The 26593-nt window shown below is 35.4% G+C and overlaps 1 protein-coding gene across 3 annotated transcripts in view; it reads right to left on the reverse strand.

The window, feature by feature from the left end:
• The window catches only part of LOC125650892 (uncharacterized), a 67970-nt gene that overhangs the window by 35951 nt on the left and 5426 nt on the right, over positions 1 to 26593 (reverse strand). For 2 of the 3 annotated variants that reach the window (XM_048879468.2, XM_056153340.1), the window contains 11 exons: positions 23912 to 23968; positions 23194 to 23276; positions 22024 to 22076; positions 21797 to 21818; positions 21058 to 21089; positions 19474 to 19532; positions 17658 to 17881; positions 12288 to 14320; positions 11827 to 12129; positions 10098 to 10243; positions 24 to 155 (listed from right to left, as the gene is read on the reverse strand). In XM_048879468.2, the coding sequence (XP_048735425.2) occupies positions 24 to 155; positions 10098 to 10243; positions 11827 to 12129; positions 12288 to 14320; positions 17658 to 17881; positions 19474 to 19532; positions 21058 to 21089; positions 21797 to 21818; positions 22024 to 22076; positions 23194 to 23276; positions 23912 to 23968 (3144 nt within the window). The remainder of the gene's footprint in view (positions 1 to 23; positions 156 to 10097; positions 10244 to 11826; positions 12130 to 12287; positions 14321 to 17657; positions 17882 to 19473; positions 19533 to 21057; positions 21090 to 21796; positions 21819 to 22023; positions 22077 to 23193; positions 23277 to 23911; positions 23969 to 26593) is intronic. The other variant, XM_056153341.1, reaches the window with a different exon arrangement.

A 26593-nucleotide genomic window follows, 5' to 3' on the forward strand; every position in this document is an offset into this window, starting at 1 on the left:
TAAACAGTCAACATATCTCCTACCTCTTCCTGCACAAAACTGCATCTGGTCTTGCGTAGTTGTGAAAGTTTTGAGACTTTGAGACAGGATGGCTTGATGACATGCAGATAATTACACAAAGATAAGGCTGTCATTGGGCCCTCCCATGTCTCCTCCTGTGTAGAAAACATCACAATAAAAATGCCCTAAATTTATTTAAATCATTCAAGAGAACTTAAATACAAGCACTACATAACAGGATTCCCTCACAACTTGAGATGTCAATAAACGCAATATCGAACCAGACAAATTCTATATCAGCGTTATGCATGTAAGCACTCATTTATATTTGCAACAGTTAGCATATGTTGGGTAACATATGCTAACCATGGCAAGAAGATAACAAACCATTTCAAAAATATTGATCACAAGTTATTATCAAATGGAATATGCATGCCTTATATGAAGTCTCATTCAGAAGTAAAAGTATCTGTAATGTTATGGAAAGGTTTTGTGATCCTGACAACATTCCAATAAACCTCTGGATCAGTATTGCTGATTTTGATATAAAATTTGCATGTCCTGTATTTGTTTATTTGTGTGCTGTTCTGTTCCATTAAAGAATTGTTCACTCATATAGAGACATCACCAGATGCAGATGGAGTGTTATAGAGAGACATCACCAGATGTAGATGGAGTGTTATAGAGAGACATCACCAGATGTAGATGGAGTGTTATATAGAGACATCACCAGATGTAGATGGAGTGTTATATAGAGACATCACCAGATGTAGATGGAGTGCTATAGAGAGACATCACCAGATGTAGATGGAGTGTTATATAGAGAAATCATCACCAGATGTAGATGGAGTGTTATATAGAGAAATCATCACCAGATGTAGATGGAGTGTTATAGAGAGGAATCATCAGATGTAGATGGAGTGTTATATAGAGACATCACCAGATGTAGATGGAGTGTTATATAGAGACATCACCAGATGTAGATGGAGTGTTATATAGAGACATCACCAGATGTAGATGGGGTGTTATATAGAGACATCATCAGATGTAGATGGAGTGCTATACAGAGACATCATCAGATGTAGATGGAGTGTTATACAGAGACATCACCAGATGTAGATGGAGTGTTATAGAGAGACATCACCCGATGTAGATGGGGTGTTATACAGAGACATCACCAGATGTAGATGGAGTGCTATATAGAGACATCACCAGATGTAGATGGGGTGTTATACAGAGACATCACCAGCTGTAGATGGAGTGCCATAAATTTTGACTCATCAGAGACAAAAAAGGTGTCTACTTGAAAATTTCCAAAATTGTTAGCTTTATTACATAAATCTCAAGTTCTACTATCTACAATGCATAAAAATCAACTACAGATATATTGTTGTTTACTTAGAGCCTAATACATATATATTGTTACCAAAGTAACTTGATCTGAAGAGTCGGATGTAATCATGTTGACAGGCATGGATCATCAGATCTAACACGACGTGAAGCTTTAATGGATCTGATGATCTGCTTACGTCAACAAGATGTGATCCAACTCTTTGGATTAAGTTACTGTAGTAATGATAAATTTATTATATATATATATATATATATATATATATATATATATATATATATTATATACACACACACACACACACATATATATAACTTTATGTATCTTAAATCCACATTTATAAGATAATAAATGTAATTCAAATCATCAAAAAACATGCAGACATGCAGTGAAATTATATGTTGTGTAGACTCTTGTTTGTGAAGCGGTCAATATTTTCCACAAAAAAATTCACATTGATGCATTGTGACATCATCAGTTTCAGAGGATATTGATACGGAATCAGAAAATCAGTGTGGTGATCTGGAAAATTGGATCACACTTTGTGAAATCAACAGTATCAAAAAACGAAACATTGATGGGTATATGATAAATATATATTATTTCTACATTAACTTAATCCGAAAAGTCGGATCACATCAACTTAACAGGCGTGAAACATCAGATCACACGAGACGCAAAGCGTTGAGTTTGATCTGATGATCCGGGCCTGTCAACAAGACGTGATCCAACTCTTCGGATTAAGTTACTGTAGTAATGATAAATTTATCATATAACCCCTTAGGCCAAGTAAAATTAATTAGTAGATTATCATTCAAACTTCACAAAAAAATGGGGCGGGTGGGAGGATTTTATTTTTCATTTTTCGCCATGGTATTCTTGACCTCAAAAATGCCTTCTCTCATTGAGAAAAGGCTTTATAAATCATAACTAGTTCTAATTGTAACGGGGACCGTTACAGATGTTCCCCAAACCTCCCCCAATTAAAAAGTGATGTCCTTGTGAATCTATAAGAAAAAATCATTTTATTTTAGGCTTTAATTACATGTAGTACGTTCAATATGGTCATTTCAGTACCAAGCAATGAAAGAAAGCGTTGCACGTGCATACACGCGCACGCGTGTATGATTCCGAATTTTTGTTGATGTCGTTCAACAGGCATTTGTATCATATACCCACAGTATGAATTTCATAACGTTTCCACCAAATATAAGGAAGTTATAGCGATTTTAAAATCGTCCAATCAGAAATCAGCACACGTTCATGCACGTGCTGAGCAGTAATTCTAACCACAGCAATTTGTAAGGAGTACCAAGACACATCTAAACCCCTAATATCAATAGAATTTGATGAAAAACAAAAACGTTATTGTCCTTTAAAAATTGAACATTTGAAAAACGTTGCACGCGCATGCGCGTGTACGGTGGTATTTTTTGTTACACCAATATGTCGATACACATATTGTCTACGTATGCTGTGAATATCATCTCATTCGCTTCATAAATAAGATAGTTACAAACGTTTTAGTATTATCCAATCAAAATGAAGCGCACGTGCATGCGCGTGCAAATTGGTAATTTTGACCATGCAAATCAGTTAAGGGTTTCAATATCTACCTATGATATGAATATCAAGTAATTTCAATGAACAACAAAAAAGTTAGACTGATTCCAAAGTTAGTGTACAAATTTTGTAATGCACGTGCACGCGCATGTGCAGACAAAATAACTATTATTTTTTATATCTACAAATGATATACTACCATCCTATTTAGGTTTCATATCGATCCCTTTAATATTCTGATTTTCCATTTTTTGTACCAAAATTGCAATGCACGTGTGCGCGCGTGCATGCACGTGCAGACAAAATGACTATCACTATGCACATCTACAAACGCTATACTATCATCCTGGAAAGTTTCATATCGATCCCTTTTGTAGTTTCTGAGAACACTACCGGACAAAAAAGTACCGGAGAAAAAGAATAATAATAATAACTAGTACTTATTGTAACGGGGACCGTTACAGATGTTCCCCAAACATTCCCCCATTTAGTAAGTGGTGACATTTATTTCAGTACAAGTGGTTTTGACCATTGCAAACTGTGTAGCATGTGAATATATAACTATCTTATAACGTTCAGTCCATTTCATACTAGTTCAAATCAGTTATAAAGATCTGAGAGTTTTGTGCAGAATTCGACCATCTCGATACATTAGAAGTCTTACTATATGAGTACAAGAGAAGTTTCACAACTGTTCAATGAAAAACGATAAATTAACGGCAACTCAAAACTACAAAGACTGAAATCAATGCACGTGCATACACGTGCGCGTGAGTACCACACAGCAATTTTGTTGATGCTATTCAATAGACATTTGAACAATATACTTACTATATGAATTTGGTATCGATTGCTTCACTCATCAGAAAGTTATTGGGATTTCAAAATCGTCCAATCAGAATTAAGCACACGTGCATGCGCGTGCAGGGAAGTGATTTTGACACTATTAATAAATTGAAAAGCCGAAAACATACCTGTAAACTAAATTTCAAACCTATTCATTACAATTTAAAAATGTTATAGACCAAGACTTGAATTTAGACGTCAAAAATTACAATGCATGCGCATTCACGCGCATGCGATTTTGATAATGGAAAATTTGTTAACACGATTTCATAGACATTCATATCATAGATCCTCAGGGTAAATTTGAATTCATTTCAGTTTTTAATTCAATAGTTATGACCATTTTAGTACCCGAAAAATGAAAGAAAAGCTATGCACGTGCATACACGGGCACGTGAGTATGACTGAGCATCAATGTTGATGTCGTTCAATAGGCATTTCATAGATATACTTACAGTATAAATTTCATATTGTTTCCATTATTTACAAGAAAGTTATGGCGTGTTGAAAATCGTCCAATCAGAATTTAGCACACGTGCATGCACGTGCCAGATAGTAATTATGAGTATACATGTTTGTTAAGAATATCAAGATACATATACAACCCAAATTTGAAATGATTTTGACAAAAAACAAAAAAGTTATGGTCATTGAAAGAATTGAACCTTCAAAAGACAATGCACGTGCGTGCGCATGCGTGTTTGCAAATTTTTTCACATTGATCTGTAGGTACTTGTCATGTCTACCTATGCTGTAAATAGCATTAGATTTTCTTTATTAACATGAAAGTTATAGACGGTTTTGTATTATCCAATCAAATTGAAGCACACGTGCATGCACGTGGAAAATTGAAATTTTGACAATGCCAAACAGTTAAGAGTCTCAAGTTATACCTACGATAAAAATATCAATCGATTTCATTCAAAAATAAAAAAGTTAGACTGATTCCAAAGTTTGTAAACAAAAAATTCAATGCACGTGCATGCACATGCATGCGTTTTCAGACAAAATGACATTCGTTCCGCACATCTACATATACTATACTATAATCCTAAAAAGGTTTCATCTTGATTCCTTTAGTAGTTTCTGAGAACACTCGTGGACAAAAAAGTCCCAAGAAGAAAGAAAGAAAAATAATAATAACTAGTACTTATTGTAACGGGGACCGTTACAGATGTTCCCCAAACATTCCCCCATTTAGCAAGTGGTGTCATTTATTTCAGTACAAGTGGTTTTGACCATTGCAAAGTGTGAAACATGTGAATATATAACTATCTTATAACGTTCAGTCCATTTCATACTAGTTCAAATCAGTTATAAAGATCTGAGAGTTTTGTGCACGTGCACGTACGTGCATGCACGTGCATATGAATAATTCGACCATCTCGATACATTAGAAGTCTTACTATATGAGTACAAGAGAAGTTTTACAACTGTTCAATGAAAAACGAGAAAATAACGGCAACTCAAAACTACAAAGACCGAAATCAATGCACGTGCATACACGTGCGTGTGAGTACCACACAACAATTTTGTTGATACTATTCAATAGACAATTGAACAATATACTTACTATATGAATTTGGTATCGATTGCTTCACTCATAAGAGATTTATTGGGATTTCAAAATCGTCCAATCAGAATTAAGCGCACGTGCATGCACGTGCAGGGAAGTGATTTTGAGACTATTAGTAAATTGAGAGGCCCAAAACATACCTACAACCTAATTTTCAAACCTATTCATTGCAATCCCAAAATGTTATAGACCAATACTTAAATTTAGACGTGAAAAACTACAATTCACGCGCATTCACGCACACGCGATTTTGATAATGGAAAATTTGTTGACATCATTTCATAGACATTCATATCATAGATCCTCAGGGTAAATTTGAATTCATTTCCGTTTTTAATTCAATAGTTATGACCATTTTAGTACCCGAAAAATGAAAGAAAAGCTATGCACGTGCATACACGCGCACGTGAGTATGACTCAACATCAATGTTGATGCCGTTCAATAGACATTTGATAGATATACTTACAGTATAAATTTCATATTGTTTCCATCATTTATAAGAAAGTTATGGCGATTTGAAAATCGTCCAATCAGAATTTAGCACACGTGCATGCACGTGCCGGATGGTAATTATGACTATACACTTTTGTTAAGAATATCAAGATACATATACAATACAAGTTTGAAAAGATTTTGACAAAAAACAAAAAAGTTAGGGTCATTGAAAGAATTGAACCTTCAAAAGACAATGCACGTGCGTGCGCATGCGCATTTGCAATTTTTATTACATCGATCTGTAGATATTTGACATGTCTACCTATCCTGTAAATATCATTAAATTTCCTTGATTGGCATGAATGTTATAAACGGTTTTGTATTATCCAATCAAATTGAAGCACACGTGCATGCGCGTGCAGAATTGAAATTTTGACGATGCCAAACAGTTAAGGGTCCCATGTTATACCTACGATATAAATAGGAAACGATTTGATTGAAAAATAAAAAAGTTAGACTGATTCCAAAGTTTGTAAACAAAAAATCCAATGCACGTGCATGCACATGCATGCATTTTCAGACAAAATGACATTCATTCCGCACATCTACATATGCTATACTATCATCCTAAAAAGGTTTCATATTGATCCCTTGAGTAGTTTCTGAGAACACTCGTGGACAAAAAAGTCCCAAGAAGAAAGAAAGAATAATAATAATAACTAGACACGATCTCGTTGCGAGCAACAAGTAGGTCTTCCGTCCGATTTGTTGATGCACTCGGAGTTAAAAAAAAAAAAAAAAAGACAAATGAGTCCCAATTTAGTTTCCGACTTTAAGACACTTTAGATATAATCAATTTTTCATATCATAAGCTTCTGAAGCAAAGTTGCGGAGAAATTCGTTTGAAATTCGACTCTCCAGGCGAGCCATAAGGCCCGCGGGCCTATTTCTTGATGTCATTTGTTAGCCCTCTATAGACTCAACAACTTTAGTTCTATATGTCTTTACAAAATATTTACCTGTAAAAAGTTATTGAGATCGACCGATATTGACAAAAAATCGACTCTACAGGCGAGCCATTAGGACTATAGGCCTATTTCTTGATATCAATCGATAGATCTCGATAAACTGAACAACTTTTGTTCAATATGTCCTTACAAAATATTTACCAGTTACAAGTTTTTGAAATCGACTGATATCGACAAAAATCGACTCTACAGGCGAGCCATGAGGCCCACAGACCCATTTTTTGATATTGATCGATAGGTTATGACACATTGAACAACTTTTGTTCAATAATGCTTTTCAAAAAATATGTCGTTTTAAAGATATGAGGCGTCAAATATTTACGATTTTGGCCCTTAAAATCTCTAATTACGTAACATATGACCTACTTTTTGATTTGATAAGATCAAGCTCGTTGAGATGAACATTTCCGCTTCTACAACTTATTATAAAATATTAATATTTTCTGAGATATTCTCAAAAACATTTGGACCCTTCTGAACCCCTAATTTAAAGGGCCAGCCCGTTTTGCTTGATATCGTAAGAAAGGCCTTGTCATTTGAAACATTTTTTGCTCAACAAGTATTTAGAAATTCTTTACCGTTCTCGAGTTATCTCTACAAGAAATATTTAGGGGCCAAACTGTAGCTCCCTAACGGGGCCACATAGGGAAAAAACGAAATGTACATATTGTTTAGATTATCATTCTGAACAACTTTTGTTCAATAATGCTTTTCAAAATATTTGTCGTTTTCAAGATATGAGGCGTCAATTATTTATGATTTTGGCCCTTAAAATCCCTTATTACGTAACATATGACCTACTTTTTGATTTGATAAGAACAAGCTCGTTTAGATGAACATTTCCGCTTCAATGACTTATTACAAAATATTAATAGTTTCTGAGATATTCTCATAAACCTTTGGACCCTTCTGGGCCCCTAATTTAAAGGGTCAGCCCCTTTTGCTTGATATCGTAAGAAAGGTCATGACATTTCAAACATTTTTTGTTCAACAAGTATTTAGAAATTCTTTACCGTTCTCGAGTTATTTCTAGAAGTAATTTTTAGGGGCCAAACTGTAGCTCCCTAACGGGGCCACATAGGGTAAAAACGAAATATGCATATTGTTCAGATCATCATTCTCAACAACTTTTGTTCTTTATTGCTTTTCAAAATATTTGTCGTTTTCAAGATACAAGGGGTAAAAAATTTATGGTTTTGGCCCTTAAAATCCCTTATTACGTAACATATGACCTAAATTTTTATATGAATAGATTTGGATTGCAGAGATGAACATTTTTTGTTCTTTGACTTATACCATTAACGATTTTTGAGATATTTGATCTAGACTTTGAGCCCTTCTAGATCCCTAATTTAAGGGGCTAGCACCTAAATCTTGATATTTTCGAAAAGATCTCGTAAATGTGCACAACTTTTGTTCTACATGTCTTAACAAAATATTTGCAAGAAAAAAGATATTGGAGATCAAAGGTCAAAAATCGCCGAAATGGGCGAAAAATTTTGGCATCCATTTTTTCAGGTCCAGGCGAGCGTTTAGGCAAATCGCCTCCGATAAAATCGAATCCCCCACAAATCTTCTAAAATGTTTACTCTATCTTGTGTAGAAATTTCAAGACTCTAGCTTCAAAACTGACGGAGGAGATGTGTGGACAACAAGGCCCTTCAAAAAGTCACTAAAAGAGAGATAACTCCTGACCGGAAGTGACGTCAAGCACGAAATTTTGCAAGCAAAGTCTCGTCACCAAAAGACATCTTTCCTGAAAATTTCGTGAAAATCGATCGAGAAATGGCTGAGAAAAACGCGTGTACTACCAAGGAAAATAATAATAATAATAATAATGAAGAAGAAGAACGCGAACAATAATAGTAAGGTCTTCCGCAGGAGACGGAAGACCTTAATAAGAAACAGGGTAAAACCAATATGTTCCCAAACTTTGTTTGGGGAACATAATAATAAGAAACAGAGTAAAACCAATATGTTCCCAAACTTTGTTTGGGGAACATAATAAGAAACAGAGTAAAAACAATATGTTCCCAAACTTTGTTTGGGGAACATAATTACATGTGTATTTGGGTTTCTAAAAGGCAAAGTGAAACAAAGTACGTTTACGATACCGGACCGGACATAAAAATATCCGGAAATCGTAATTTTGAAAAATAAAAAAAAATCGGGGCGGGGCGATTTTCAAGGGGCGGGCGGGAATGATAATCTACTAATTAATTTTACTTGGCCTTATGTATTTTTAAATCCACATTTATAAGATAATAAATGTAATCCAAATTATCAAAAACACAGACATACGGTGAAATTATATTTTGTGTACGCAGTATTGTTTGCGGTCAATATTTTCCTCAAAAAATGTTGTGTTGATGCATTGTGAAATCATCAGTTTCCGAGGATATTGATTCGGAATCAGAAAACCACAGTGTGGTGATCTGGAAAATCGGATTACACTCTGTGAGAACACGTGAAAATGGACTGACATGAGCAGATAAGATTTTTCATGTTCCAGCTTTACTTTTTGCTATTTCAGTTTTATATTCAAAAAAAAAAAACAGCCATCTGGTAGAAGTGTACAATTTCAAAATTCAGACTGATGACTTGATGAATAGAAAACAAGAGGCCCATGGGCAACACTGCCCACCTGAGTCACCTTGGCCCATATTTAAAGATTTTCTCTATACAATCACATGTAAAACTTTGATCCCTATTGTGGGCCCAACCTACCCCTGGGGGGCCATAATCTTTACAAATATGAATCTGCACTATGTCAGGAAGTTTTCATGTAACTGTAAAATTCTTAGGCAAAATAGTTCTTGAGAAGAAGATTTATAAAGACCTTCTCTATATATTTGCATGTAAAAATTTGATCCCCTATTGTGGCCCCATCCTACCTCCGGGGGTCATGATTTTAACAAAGTTGAATCTGCACTATGTCAGGAAGCTTTCATGTAAATGTCACCTTTTCTGGCCCAGTGGTTCTTGAGAAGAAGATTTTTAAATAGCCCCACCCTATTTTTGCAATTTTTTATTATCTCCCCTTTGAAGGGGGCATGGCCCTTCATTTGAACAAACTTAAAAACCCTTCACCCAAGGATGCTTTTTATAAAGTTTGGTTGAAATGGGCCCAGTGAAGTTGAAAATGGACAGACAGACGACGGATAACAGGCAATCAGGAAAGCTCACTTGAGCTTTTAATTATATGCCTTAGCCACCTGGTGGTGGTGGTGGTGGGGTGGGGTAGAGGGACACATAACAATTAACTGAACATTGAAGCATTTTAATGGTATGCATTACCTGAGTATTATCACATTCTAACGATTTCTTGATGGAGAGCTGAGAGATGAGGGACTTCTCTTTCTCCTTTGTACCGTTCAAAATGTCTGAAGGGAAACTTCCCCAATCCTTACCCAGGAGGGCCTGAGTAGAATCTGGGGGTAAACCTATAAAGAAACTTGTGTTAGCTACAATAAAAAGGTACTATAATGTGCATATTGTCCAAATGTACATGATTTACCAACAGATATGACCATGACCTATGACCAAGAAATTGGGCATCTTCTCCCTACCTGTCATCTCTGTAACAAGCATGGGAGTGAAATTTGCAATGGTATTCTTTGTTTCAGACACCACTGTTCCAGAAATGGCGAGTTATTAAATTCCCTCAACTTTGAAGTGAGTAAAAAATAACCAATAACAAAACATCATCCTATATTTGTCATGATGAAATCAGCCAAAAGTATCCAACAATGACCAAATAACAGCATAAATTATCTTATTTGAATGATTTGTTCGTATTCACTCACTGATATGGTGTCCGGATAGGGCCTTTTGCAAAAGCTTGACTGCGCGTTAGTCACAACACGCCATCACGCCACACACCTTCGCGCTCTCACACCAACAAGCAATGCGCCTTCGCGCTCTCATGCCAACAAGCAACACACCTTCAAGCCGTCACGCCAACAAGCAATACGCCTTCGCACCGCGTTGCTTGCCTGCACGAAGGTGTGTTGCTTGTTGTCGTGAGAGCGCGAAGGCGCATTGCTTGTCATGAGAACGCGAAGGCGTGTTGCTTGTTGGCGTGAAAGCGCGAAGGCATGTTGCTGGTCTGCGCGAAGGTGCATTGCTTGTTGGCGTGAGAGCGCGAAGGGACGTTGCTTGTCTGCGCGAAGGCGCGTTGCTTGTTGGTGTGACGGCGTGTTGTGACTAACGCGCAGTCACGCTTTTGCAAATGGCCCTATCCGGACACCTACACTGAATTTTCAAGACACATACTTTCATCGCATTACCTAAACAAACACATATGTGCCACATTTAATCATTTTTTAGGGTATTTTGGCTAAATTAGATGCCCAGAATTTATTGACCTGATGAGATACCATAGGACACTTTAAGATGGATTTTTGTCATCATTCAGACAAATTACATATGCAGATGTACATGCATTTCTTTAGTTATAAAACATATTGGTCATGAACCCTCATTATTAATCTCTTTTGCTTACACCAAAGCAAACAATATAAAATGAATATTTGATAAGCAGATTCATCTATAGCTTAAAAATTCAGTGGATATGAATAATGCTAAAATATTTTTGACATTTTCCCTGTGATACAGCAAAAGACTTGAATGTCATGATGTATTATTTCATTATGACATAAAGTGAGGTGCTTTTCTTGGGGAACCTTAACTATGCTGCATGAAGCTTATACTGACCAACAAAAAGATGCACTTGAATGACAAAGTAACAGAACATTAACATAAAACATTCAATGTTCTAAGGGACATTCATAAGCAAGCATAAACAATAATTACTGTAGAATCACTTATTTTCCTGGTTTGTGAAGAAACAGCATTGGATCATGTTTTCCGTGTAAAGAGTTGTTGACTTCGTAGCATGGTAAATGAAATCTTCCAGTTTGAGGAGGATTTAAATTTGTGGGTATGTGACTTACCAGGGAATTTGAACCTAAAAAAAATCAGAGATTTTGAAGTCTTTACATTTTAGTTGCGTTAATAAATTTACCAAAGGATGAGGTATTTCCAGGTCTCATTGACATTGCTGTGCAATTCAATGTGGCATCTGTTGACAAGTTCCAAGGTTGTGCTGTGCAATTTAATGTGGCATCTGTTGACAAGTTCCCAGGTGGCACTGTGTGATTCAATGTGGCATCTGTCGACAAGTTCCCAGGTGGCGCTGTGCGATTCAATGTGGCATCAGTCAATGAGTTTTTAGGTGATGTTGTGTGATTCAATGTCAAATCTGTCAGCAAGTTTTCAGGTGGTGCCTGTTCTAAAAGCCCCACCATGCTATTTTCCATTGGAAGACCTACACAATACACTGCAAATTTATCTCCCATGTCACAAGCACATTATCCATATTTGTTTGATAAGCAAGTGGTACATTTAAGCCATAGAGCTTGTCTTACATTAAATCAATGAAATAGAAAGAATATGAGAGAAATATAAACAATCTGATGTACATACCTGGTGATTTTTCATCTGTTGTTTGAACTCCAGTTACATCCACAATGAATTTACCATTCTGCATTGTATTTTCAGTTAACTTGAACAAATCAACAGAAGGCAATATGTCTTCTCCCTCAGAACAAGTTTTCATAGAGTCCACTGATGTTGTGATCATTTTCATTTCATCCATTATTCCCTTATCATTTTCAAAGAAAGTTCTTATGTTATTACCAGTAATTGTTGGCAATTGGTCAACAGTCCCAGAATTTGTTTTAGTTTGAGCACCAACATAAGCCAGCACTTCATTTTCCTGCGCCAATTCAGTTGGAACTGTCTCCGTTTCCTCCATCATGGCACTTTGATCACCAAATAAAATAGTTTTGTTTTCAGTTATTTTGTTTTCTTGCATACTTTCGTTCTCTGAAGTCTTCTGCTTGGAGACTGTCTCTATCATAGCTGTCACCAGCTTGGTCTCATCTAACAAAACACTTTGATTGCTGAACATCAGAGTTTTATTTCCTTCATTTTTGCAGGGAACCTCCTTATGCATCTGGCTTGAAGTTACATTTTCATGGTTTACTTTCAATGGCCTCTCTTTTGGGCTCAGCAATATGCCATCAAATTTAGAAGTAGGTTTCTTGAGAAGGTTTCTCATATCTGCCAAAGTTCTGGTGTTTTCATCATCTTTGTCACATATGATTTCCTCCCCTTGCCTTCCTGATTCTGTTTCTCGATCCGTGGAATCTACGAGTGGATCAGATCCCTGTAATTCAACGAAACCCTCAGCTTTCACTGCTGCTTCATTTTCTTTCTCGGTTTCCATCAATTCATCTATCATAGTCTTTTCCATTTCATTTTCTTTCTGAAGTTTCTTAATTTTAAAGGTAACTTCTGAGTCTTCTCCATCAGGGTCAGACTCTTTCAACTCAATTACTTTCTCTTTCAAAAAAGAAGTATTTTCATTCCACATTTTTGAAAACATCTTATTTTCCTCTTCCTTTTCCTTTTTGTCAGCATCTTCTTGAATAAATATCTTGGTCTTTTCCATCTGTTCCCCCTTAATTTCTACATCTTTCTTGTCCTTTAATGTTGAATTCTCTAACACAATTGATGCTGTCTGTGCATTGGTATTTTCCAGCCATTCATCTATTTTAGTCTTCTCCAAGGAAGTTGTCCCTGCAATCGAAATTTCTCCTGTTAGAGCTTTTGTTTCTTCCATGTCATCATCCTTTCCAAAAGTCTTTGTTTCCTCTTCAACTTGTCTGAAATTTCCCATTGGATTCTTGCTGTCCGTCATCCAACTATTTCTTTCCAAGCCAGTCCAAATTCCACCAGTCAACACTTTTGTTTCCTCCATGTTTCCATCTTTATTCAATATCTGAGTTTTTTCATTTTCTTCTGCATAAACTTCCTCTTCTGTCCAAATTCTACATGAAAACACTTTAGTTTCCTCCATAGCACCACCTCTGTGAAAAACTTGAGTCATTTCACAATTCTTCTCATCTTCGATCTTTTCTACTGAGACATTGGCTTGGTGCAAATGGTTGATACTGTTTTCATCTTTTTCTTTGGTCCATATAGTGCTGTCTAATACTGTTGTTTCATCCATGCCATCTCCAAAAAGAATGGTCTTGTTGCTTTCATGTTGGGATGAGATACTAGTAGATAGTGTGGATTGAAAACCTTCAGTTTTTTCTTTTCTTTGAGTTTTTAATAGTGATTGAAGGAATCCAGTTAGTTTAGGTTTCTCTACTATGGACTGGTCATCAAACTTACTCCCAAAATCTACTGGTGAAATTTCCTTATTCTCAGAATTGTTAAGTCCTGGTTTCTGAGACGATGGTACGGAAACGAGAGGTGTTCGCTTAGTCAAACTGAGCTGACAAGAAGACAGAGTTGTGGTTCCTGTTGTAAGATGTGATAGACTTGACTGGACATTTTCCTCATGTAAACAGCTGTGATGATTTGTAGCTGTAGGGACACATGTTTCTGGATCCTCCAGTGCTTTTGTATTGAACACATTTTTTGGTGTCTCAGTTTGTAAACTGCTGCTGAAAAAAATAGCAATCCATCTGATTTTTTTATTCATATGAAAAATAAGAGACACATGGAGCTAACAGTCAACTAAGAAAGGTGCTGCAAATTGATGGTGCAACAAGTGCATCTTTTAAACTCTTGGACTAGATGTTTTTTATGACGGCCAAAAGTGATCATCAAATTTAGAAGTGCATCTTTCAATTTCCAACAACTGAATGAAGGTCATAAGTGACAATCATGGAAATATTACTTGCATTTCCTTAAATATTCAATATCAATTTGAATATGCTCGGTAACATTGTCGGACACCCATGGTCTTTACGGTAAGCGGTAGCAAGATGGATGTGAGACAGATCATGGGTTTCCGCCGATGGCTCTATAACCTCAATCATGTCCCCCCCCCCTCCCTTTCTTTTGCATACCTCTGAAGATCTATGATCTGTGCGATATGATATAAAACAAAAATATTTTTTGAATGATAAGCATGCACTTTACGGAATGATATTATATACGCTATCATAATCAAAAGTATTAGCAAGAGATGTTTGTAAAACATATATGCCCTCTCCATGGTGCAAAATTGAAAAGGGTTATACACATACATCATTTAATTGATAGTAGCATCATCAATTCAAAATATTGAGCAGACAATATCTCCCTATTTCAAGAGTGGATTGACCATGTGACTTAAAAATCAAGGGGTCATCTACTCATTATGCTGTATCAGTGTACCAAGTTTGGTGTCAATCAAGCAAATAATTCTTAAAATATAGGAGACAATATATTATGTCCAGTTTGACCCTTGACCTTTGACCATGTGACCTCAAAATCAATAGGGGTCATCTTCTTTTAAAGATATACCAGTGTACCGAGTTTGATGTCTGTCAAGCAAAGGGTTCTCAAGATATTGAGCGGATAGTATATTCCTATGTCCAGAGTAGATTGACCCTTCACCTTTAGACCTGAAAAACAGTAGAAGTCCTCTTCTACTCATAACCAACCCACATATGAAATTCGTTACGATCAAGTGAATGGTTCTCAAGATATTGAACGGACAACATGTGGTCTACTGACCAACCAATTGACCAAAGCAATATGCCCCTTTTCTTTTGAAGGGGGACAAAAAACTCACTTCAACATAAGGTTGGTATAGCACATACCTCATCCTAAGGAATGTCTTTGATGAACTATGCTATGCCACAGCGATTTTTTCCCTTATATAACTGGTACCGATAACGGTACCATTCCCAATGCCAAAAACCATTGATTTTTCCCAATTTTGAGACTAAAAATTCCCAATTCACTACTTCTTGTTTTGTTCTCTTTTTTCTTTTCTTTTACTTAAAATCATTTGCCGTTACATTGGTAGAAAATTCCCAATTTGTTCGATTTTGACACTATTTTTCCCAGTGGGTAGAAAAAAATCACTGTGCCAAGAGTCACCAAAATTATATTAATTCAAAACATTCAAAAATATATATATTTACTTCTATGAGATAAGTTCCATAAAATGTCATATTCTGTCAGTATTGATGGCAGATAATTTTGCAATTATAACATCAAAGCCCATTAATGATTCAATGCAAATTGATACTTTTAATTTTAATTCATTTTTACACCAGAATTCATCTACACTTTACAACTCTAATGACAGGGTCCTTAACAATATAATGTAGATCATCTGATTACAATTCTTCCTTTTTTTTTAAAAACATTTTCATACTCACATCAGGGGTTTTTTAGGGTCTGTAGGGGGCCAAAATAAGGCCCCATTCTCAATGCTAAAAAGCAGGTATTTTCCCCAATAATTGCTTTGAAATTCCCAAACAATGAAAACTAATTAAGCAGGGTAGCCTAATCATTCATAAATCTTCTTCACAGGCCCACAGATTACAATTTTTGCTTCAAAATTGTTAAGCAAACTTAATTTTTTGGCCTCTGATTATTTGAATGACGTAAGCTTTGACCAAATTGAAAGTCAGAAGGAACCCAATTATACCTAAAAACACTCTGGATTGGTTTTTTCCCTATTTCTTTGTATGAAACATTTTCCCCCATTTCCAAGAAAATGTCGCTATTTTTCCCCAATTAGCAAGGCCCAGGCCCTTGAAATCAAGACCTTAAAAAAACCTGCACATGTGATTGAATGCAAGAAACTGAAAAGTGACTGTTATTCTACCATGTTACCACATTGCACTGAATACATTCTCATAAATGCTGAATGACGTCAACTCCTTTTGGTATATGTATTCTACAGCATGTCTTTGCATCACCAATAAATATCAATGTTTGTCCTTTCCTGACCCAGCATTTAAAATTTGGGCTGGTGGGTAGGTAAGGAAAATATTTTTTCTTTTTCTAACAATGTTAAACTTTCAAAAAATAATTGAAATTTAATGCAAAGTAAAGTAACTTTGCAAAGTTTAAATTTTTGGCTGGTGTTTTGGAATATCTCCTCTGACTTTACAAAGGGGACACACAAGCAACACAACTCGGAATTTCTGATGAACTGTTTTGCTGGCACTGCCAGTACATGGCTTGTTCCTGTTGAAGTCAGCCATTTTGAATTTAGTTATGATTAGCCCATAAAAATTTTATTATCTGGTTCTCACGCCAGTTTTTCCAATATTTGATGCAGGAGGGAGGCATCTTTTCTTTCTTTTTTTAATGTAAATAAAAGGACGAGGGAAGCTTTTTTTCTTTTTAACAGAATGACTTTTTTTTAACATGATGACAATCATATATGTACCAAAACTTTTGTACGTGAAATAATAACTAACTGAAGATCTAACACTCATTTCTTAGCTGCTTTATTGGTAGCTACATTGTGTTTTCTATTTGTTGGGGCTGCTGGTAAAGGCTTAATGTATTAAACAAGTTTTTATCAGAAACACAAAAAACAGATTTTTGGAAAAATATTCAAAACTAAAATATGACACTTCATTGTTAGATTTACAAGTCAAATTTCACCGCGAAACATCTCATCCAATAAAGACAATATCCTTGGCGCTCCAGTGATGTCATCTGGCTTGAGTCCACAATAATATTAATAAAGATTTAACAGATACTCTTTTGTTATTGCCGATTATAATTTTGATATCCTACATGCATCTGAAAACCTGATGATATTCCAAGGAAACAGGAAGAGAACCAGTCCCTGGACATATTTGAACAGGCACCAGAGAACATTTGCCACCATCTTGACAATATGTAACTTTAATAGATCTACGTATCACAAATGCTTAACATTTATTGGCCTTGACTTTCAATCATTTCTGAGACTAAGAATTAAAAATTCTAAAATTGTATGTGCAAGTATTTTTACATCTTGCTAGATAACTTTAATAATACCCTTTGATCCTCTTGTCAGTTGAAATGAGACTCTGAAGGAATTTGTTATCCACTTTGTTCTGGTTTTGCACATCTTGCAATTCTCCAAAGTCAACAAAAGGTTCAACTTCAAATCTGTTTAATCCAGTCAGCTCCATGTCATCATCCATGATCAGGGTGTAGTTAACTGGATCTACCTGGACTCTCTTGGGCAGTTCTTCCTCAAAGCTAACCTCCTGTACATCCTTCAAAGGATTTAAATACAAGTCCTTAAGCAATGTACATGTACATGCATGTTAATACAATGAAACATTGAAATCAAATATATGACATTTAAAACAATTTTGTCCAATTATGAGCCTAGAAAAATACATTTATACTGTGACATACTTGTGTTCAAGATATAATTTTTTTTTAAAAATCATCATAGATTTCATTGCCTGAAAAATGTTCAGTTTTCATTATTGTATACTGGGAAATTTTCCCACACATGCACTGAAAAACAATTTCACACCGTTTTCAATTCACCCAAAGCTGCTTTTAGCAACTTTTACAACTTTTGATTATCCTAGGTTTATTACCACACTTTTTATCCTTCCCACAAGGTGTTAATGGATAAACTAAAACACAGGTCAGATGCATGAACATTGTAGTACAGCAGGGTCAAGGCTGACCAAAGGTTTCTTGGGATGAACTCGTGAAGCGTGATTGTGTAGCCCTGAACATGGACTCTACCAACCCACTGGATCGCCAGGCATGGAGAGGAAGACTTCACTCTTGACAGACAGGCCACACCCTCAACATGAGGATTAATACATGGTCTGTATAATCAAAACCGGTTGATGATGATGATGACACATACAGACACAGATAGAGACCCACAGAAACACTGCACATTATAATATGTGTATCTAGTTTGATTATCATTGCCTTATAACTATACTGTTTCTAGCATGTTTATACTGTTTCTAGCTTGTTTATACTGTTTCTAGCTTATTACTATACTGTTTCTAGCTTATTACTATACTGTTTTTAGCTTATTACTATACTGTTTCTAGCTTGTTTATACTGTTTTTAGCTTATTACTATACTGTTTCTAGCTTATTACTATACTAGCTTATTACTATACTATTTCTATACTGTTTCTAGCTTATTACTATACTGTTTCTAGTTTGTTTATACTGTTTCTAGCTTGTTTATACTGTTTCTAGCTTATTACTATACTGTTTCTAGCTTGTTTATACTGTTTCTAGCTTGTTTATACTGTTTCTAGCTTGTTGCTATACTGTTTCTAGCTTGTTACTATACTGTTTCTAGCTTGTTACTATACTGTTTCTAGCTTATTACTATACTGTTTTTAGCTTGTTTAGTGTCAAATGAATTACCAATGTAAGTTTGACTTTGACCTTAGAACTTGAAAAAAAAACCTCCTTCCTCTTATCTAACATTGCAAATATGTATACCAAGTTTAAGTTCTATTTAAAGCTGACCTACAAGTTGCTAACAGACAGACACATTGTGCCATACTACATATGATCCATCTGTTATGGGCATGTAAAAATTAGAAACAAAGCAAATTTCATGACCTTTCTGCAATTAACAGAGATTGAACTGCTAGACTATGACCAAGTCACACAACAGAGCTATGCACAAATTTACAAATTATGTCCCCCTTGTCTCAAAGATGCTTCATACCAAATTTCAAAAGAATTGGAAAGGCAAATATCAATATGAAGTTAAAAATGTTCAATTTTCAACATACAATGACGGACAGACCAATAGCAATAGGTCACCCGGGTGACTCAGATGACCTAAAATGTTTATTACATACACCTACCTCATCTGTAGAAGTAAAACCTGGATGTTGTATTGAACCTGTTAGAAGTTTGTCAAGACCTAAAATTCAATTAAAAAATAATCAGAACTATCGTGTCTCTTGAATTAAGATGTATAAGTACATGTATGCAGGGTTCTCATTAGGAGTCAGAGATGGGCGATTTCTCAGCCCCTACTTTACGCAAAATTGCCAGTTACTTTCTATAGCAAAGACAAAAAAGATGTGCTAAAGAAGTTGTGCTAAATCATGTACATGTACTTTATTGAAACACAGATGTCATAATCAGAGATATCTTTGTGTTAAATACAATAATTTTCAAGCGAAATAACAACACGTCACAGACATTATTTACGTTCACATGTCACAGATATTATTTTATACGTTCATTTCTTTTCTGCAACCCTGCTCCCACACAGTAACACATGTGGTTAAAATGAATGTAGGGACATACAACCCTGCTCCCGCACAGTAACACATGTGGTTAAAACGAAAGTAGGGACATACATCCATGTACCTTAAATTTCAGACTATATGATAATTTTTTTCTTTTCTGAAGCGCTGACCTCAACTTCTCCAGAGAATTGATAATATTCACTGGGTATTTGGGGGTTTTATTGGTGAACTGAGAATTTTTAATGTCCCTTTGGACCAGTGGATATATGAAACAACCGGCCCAAATTCCATGATTGAATAATATTAAAACACATTTATAAATAATTGACTTCAAACACATTTATTGTCCAAGTAACATATTAACTACAAGTAAATAGTTAAGAAAAGAAAAAAAAAAAATTTTAATGCATAAAAGTCTTGTTTCAAGCTATTTTAAATAATACTTGAACATTAGTATGGGGTCTTATTTATCACATAAACTTGGACAATACTCGGTGTTATCTTCATTTTTGTCATTTGTGGAAACGTAGTGTCACAATTAGACAACTCATTCTAAGAAACATGCAGTTGAAAACAATTTGTTCTTAGGAATACTTCGCTTAGACACCTTGTCTTTACAAACACTTGAGAATTTATTCACATTGTGTTACTTCAAAGTATATCATATTGCATCCGATAAAAAACTTTTAAGCACGCGGTCTAATCTTGCTGTTTACAAAGCATTAGCACCAATCTTTAATTTACTGGCCACAAACCATTGAGCCCTGCATTATCTTTAAATCTATAAAAGATCAGTATCATTTTTTACCATTATGTACAGTACACGAGTTAAACATCTAATTCTGTTCTATGACCGGGCTTGATTTCAAGAAAGATAGTAAAGATTTGTGCTGGTGTATGATACCTGAAATCTCGGGTGTAAAGATTTGTGCTGGTGTATGATACCTGAAATCTCGGGTGTAAAGATTTGTGCTGGTGTATGATACCTGAAATCTCGGGTGTAAAGATTTGTGCTGGTGTATGATACCTGAAATCTCGGGTGTAAAGATTTGTGCTGGTATATGATACCTGAAATCTCGGGTGTAAAGATTTGTGCTGGTGTATGATACCTGAAATCTCGGGTGTAAAGATTTGTGCTGGTGTATGATACCTGAAATCTCGGGTGTAAAGATTTGTGCTGGTGTATGATACCTGAAATCTCTGGTGTCTCTTGTTCTGTTGTTCTGTAAAAATAAAGGGTAAATATAAATATATATCACAGAAAAATACTCACTATTATTACCATATTTGTAAGTGTCCTGTACCTATAAATGATCTACTATTTAAACAATTATAATCAAACAATTATGGTTCTCCATCATTTCAAATTTTACCGTGTTGCAGACTGTGCGTGAAGTGTTTCATGACAGTTAGAAAAGACTTTGCATGAAGCGCCTCACATCCCTTTTTATTTTTAATAATGTATCATAGATTATATATCATAAACAACAACAAAATGCAAAAAAAAAACAACAACAACAAAGATTAAACATTTTAATAGTTCAAGGTGCAAATATTAAACATTAATCAATCTTGGTCCTGAGTTTTTCCACAAAGCTGCTGTGAGTATTGACGATCTATTTCAACAATTCAAAATCAAGTGACTAGTACTGTTTCATTCACACCTATTTACCTGAGACATGGATCACTGTTCCACACTATAAAAACGCAATCGTACTTAAGTCCGCTTTGATGTAGTAAACAATAAGAATTCTTTCTCATTGCTCTAGTTTCGTTCACGATCGGCGCAGATCTTTACTGTTTTGTTTTTTTTACTGCGTCATGAACTGTGTCACACACATTTTATTGTACTGTGTCAGAGCTGTAAAAATACTGATGGAGAACCCTGAATCATAATCAATACAAACCAAAGATGCCAAAAACTACATACTTTTCTATTTCTGGAGAATTTTCTGAAATAGAAAGAAATTATCATACATTTAAACACTTGCAGTTTGACAACAATTAAATTCTTATCTCTAAATTCTAATTAATGTTTATATCACCTATTAAAGGGTACAGTTTTTATTGTAAATACATGTATAGGTATAGGTATGTTGTCATTTGAGTATTACTCATATGTTGTGTGCAAGTTTAATCATGTGTAGTTAAATGTACCTGGACTTGAATCTTTATGATGCCAAGCACCTGGAGAGTCTTTTGGAAATTCTCTGCAAATTTAAATAAACATCATTTCATACATGTAATAACCCTCTCAGTTCAAAATGGTGTACATATATGCAAACAGCCATGCCTGGAATTTTAAACAACACTAGAAAACTGACGAGTCAGCAAGGAACCTGCAATGGAGCTTGACAGACAGACAGGTGAAAACTTTCCCTAGGAAACTTAAGCTATCGTGTGCCTTAGAAGTGCTGGTGGATGGGACAGAAATATGAAAATCAAATAGTCTTCTTCTGCCTAATCTGAGTATTACTTATAAGATTTACAAAACGTTTCTTGTGTAATCTCAAGTTATTGTGTGCAATAGAAAGTGCTATTATTTTATGAATACTAAAAAATTCTAAGTCTCATAACTCCATAATGATAAAGCTGATAAATCTGAAAATCGAAAGGGGCCTTCCTCTGCACAATTCAAGTATTATATATGAAATTTATGAAAATCGTCATAAGGACACTAAAGTTATCATATGCTCTAGAAAGTGCTGACAGATGAATCGATGGAGGGAGTGATTTTTACTGGGCACCCGCAACATGACATGGCCCTAAAAATGGAGACAAAAGTGATAGAATATACTGTGTGTTTTTGTATTTGCTCTATCCAAAAAGTTGAAATGGTATTCATGAGGCTAGTTGAGCAAATATACAGCCACACGATTTTAACAATTTGAATAGAGTTCACACAAGGAAAATTTCAAATGGGCTATCAAATACTGAAAACCTGGTTGCCTATATGACAAACACATTCATGATTTTACATTCTTTTTTCATGTAACTGTTTACTAACCATGATCAAGCATGGAAATAAAATGTTGTGGCATACATGTGATATCAAATTGGTGACTCCCCATATCATGTACTAAATATGTATATCATGGGAGTCAAAAATATCCCAGATTTCCTCATTAAGACCCAAAATTAACGACGCTGTAAAAAAAACATTTTTAAAAAATTATGAAAATGAAAACTAAATTTATGTTTTTTATAAGTAAAATGAATACAATTTATCGTATAGAATGTAATTTGTTCCCATGATTTATCAAGGAAGTCCAAAACGGGGAAAATTTATATATAGAGTTATATAGGGTATTTCATTCTGTTGCTTACTTGATCTGACAGGTATCAGCAAAACTGACTCTCCTACTTTCTGATCTCCTGGCTTTCTTGAAGGGAGGAAGTTTACAGCCATCCTACAAAGGTCAAGTGTTCAAATTGTATATTACATAACTATACATACCAATAATAATCAGAGGCCCATGGGTCTTAATTAATGGTTAACTTATATATTTACAATGTATGCATATCTTCATGAACTGAAGATCGTTGATAGGTTTTTTTTTCATGATGAAAAGTGACAAGTTAAAATACCTTTCTTTTCCCCCCAGATTTCAAATATTTAATACCTATTTAACTCTTCTACTCCTGGAGAGACTACATTTGTTCTAAAGCTTCAAGACTTTCCCAACATGACAACATTTGTAAAACTTTTTTCCCTCTAGTAAAACATCACCCAGAAGTATCCATTTTTTTCTTCAGATTGAAAGCATTTTCAGTATACTATAGTCCCACCCTAGCATCTGACTGATGGGAGTCATAAATCCCACAAAGAACTATAAATGATAAGGGCTCTATTTGCCCCACAAAATAGACAGTCACGATTTTGTTTCAGAATTAATTGTAAATCCTGCAACTCAGCTGTTATTCTCATTTTCAACAAAATGACCTAAATTTAGAATTGTGACCTGATCTTCAACCCTAGGGACATAAAATCCTAGATTTAAAGTCTTCCAATTAATTACTTTACATCAAGATAAAAAAAAAATACCTGCTGATTGGGATCTACATCAGACAGGGGAACCTTTGACTGGGGAATCTTTAAAATCTGCAAAATGAAAATTTACATTTTTCATTGTTACACAATCATTCTAAACTCACATCACATGCTTTGGGTGTATTCACATTATGTGTACATCTGAACAATTTCCCATACAATTAAAACTTAATCAACAACAATAGGCCCATGGGCCAAATCGCTTACCTAAGTCACCTTGGTCCTGCTGTTGTTCAGCTTTTGTGATTTTTGTAAAGTTTCATTTACCCCAATGAAAATTTTTGAAATGAAAACTTGAATCCATAGAGCTTTTTAAATGATTTAGAGTGGTCCTGCTGGTCTTGAAAAGAATTTGTTTTCATTAATTTCCTGTTTATTTCCATATCAAACTTTGATCTTCTATTATGACACCACATGAGACCCTTGAATTGAACAAACTTGAATTTTAAATACCGGAAGATCCTTGCATATTAATATGACTAATCATGTCCTGCTGTTCTTGAGAAGATTTTTAAAGATGGTTCCCTATATATTTCCATAAACAAGAGGCCCATGGGCCACATCGCTCACCTGAGTCACCTTGTCCCATATCTGAAGACTTTCCATATATATTTGCATGTAAAACCTTAGTCCCTATTATGGCCCCAACTACCCCTGGAGGCCACGATTTTTGCAAACTTGAATCTACACTACGTCAGAAAGCTTTCATGTAAATTGTCAACTTCTTTGGCCCAATGGTTCTTGAGAAGAAGATTTTTAAAGATTTTCCCTATATCTGTATGCAAAACTTTGACACCCCCCCCCCCCCCCCCCCACTTGTGGCTCCATCCTACCCGCCGGGGGCCATGATTTGAACAAACTTGAATCTGCACTGTGTCAGAAAGTTTTCTTGTAAATAACAGCTTTTCTGGCTCAGTGGTTCTTGAGTAGAAGATTTTAAAAGATTTTTCCTATATATTTGTATGTAAAACTTTGATCCCCCTATTGTGGCCCCATCCAACCCCCGGGGCCCATGATTTGAACAAACTTGAATCTGCATTATGTCAGGAAGCTTTCATGTAAATCTCAGCTTTTCTGGCTCAGTGGTTCTTCAGAAGAAGATTTTTAAAGATTTTTCCTATATATTTGTATGTAAAACTTTGATCTCCCTTGTGGCCCCATCCTACCCCCGGGGCCATGATTTGAACAAACTTGAATCTGCACTATGTCAGTAAAATCAGCTTTTCTTGCTAAGTGGTTCTTGAGAAAAAGATTTTTCCTATATATTTGTATGTAAAACTTTGATCCCCTATTCTCATGATTTGAACAAACTTGAATGTGCATTATGTCAGGAAGCTTTCATGTAAATCTCAGCTTTTCTGGCTTAGTGGTTCTTGAGAAGAAGTTTTTTAAAGTTTTCCCTATATATTTGTATGTAAAACTTTGATCCCCCCTTGTGGCCCCATCCTACCCCTGGGGGCCATGATTGGAACAAACTTGAATCTGCACTATGTCAGAAAGTTTTCATGTAAAAATCAGCTTTTCTGGCTCAGTGGTTCCTGAGAAGAAGATTTTTCCTATATATTTGTATGTAAAACTTTGATCCCCTATTGTGGCCCCATCCAACCCCCAGAGCCCATGATTTGAACAAACTTGAATCTGCATTATGTCAGGAAGCTTTCATGTAAAAATCAGCTTTTCTGGCTTAGTGGTTCTTGAGAAGAAGATTTTTTTTTTTAAAATTTCCTATATATTTGTATGTAAAACTTTGATCCCCCCTTGTGGCCCCATCCTACCCCTGGGGCCCAACCATGATTTGAACAAACTTGAATCTGCAATATGTCAGGAAGCTTTCAGGTAAAGTTCAGCTCTTCTGACCCAGTGGTTCTTGAGAAGAAGATTTTTAAATGACCCCACCCTATTTTTGCATTTTTGTGATTATCTCCCCTTTGAAAGGGACATGGCCCTTCATTTGAACAAACTTGAAAGCCCTTCACCCAAGGATGCTTTTGGCCAATTTTGGTTGAAATTGGCCCAGTGGTTCTGGAGAAGAAGTCGAAAATGTAAAAAGTTTACAGACGGACGGACGGACAGACGGACAAAATGTAATCAGAAAAGCTCACTTGAACCTTCGGTTCAGGTGAGCTAAAAACTTTGATCCCCTATCATGACCCAACCCTACTCCGGGGGAATCATGATTTGAACTTGAATCTGCACTACCTGTGGATGCTTGTATGAATTCTCATTGCCCTGCTTTTGTTGAGATAAAGATTATTCCAACATATTCCCATGTATAACTTTGATCCCCTATTGTGACCCAACCCTATCCCCAGGAGTTAAACAAACTTTAATCTGCACTACCTGGGGATGCTTGCATATTAATATGACCCATCATGGCAATGTTGTTCTTGAAAAGATTTTTTTTTAAATTTTCCCTATATATCCTCATTTAAAACTTTACTTCCTACCCTACTCCAAATGCTCACTTAGGTTCAAGTGATTGATTGATTCACTGGGGTTTTACGCCGTTTTTGGCAATATTTCAGCCATTCTACAGTGGTAGGTTCAAGTGAGCTAAAAACCTTCTTTTTTAAACAAAATCCAGGTAAGGTCCAAGCAGAAATACTTATATGCTTGGGTAATGGTGTCTATACCTACCATCACTTCGAGAAATTGAGTGAAAAACAATGAAATAAG

The sequence above is a fragment of the Ostrea edulis genome, chromosome 1 (assembly GCF_947568905.1).
Source record: "Ostrea edulis chromosome 1, xbOstEdul1.1, whole genome shotgun sequence".
NCBI lineage: Eukaryota > Metazoa > Mollusca > Bivalvia > Ostreida > Ostreidae > Ostrea > Ostrea edulis.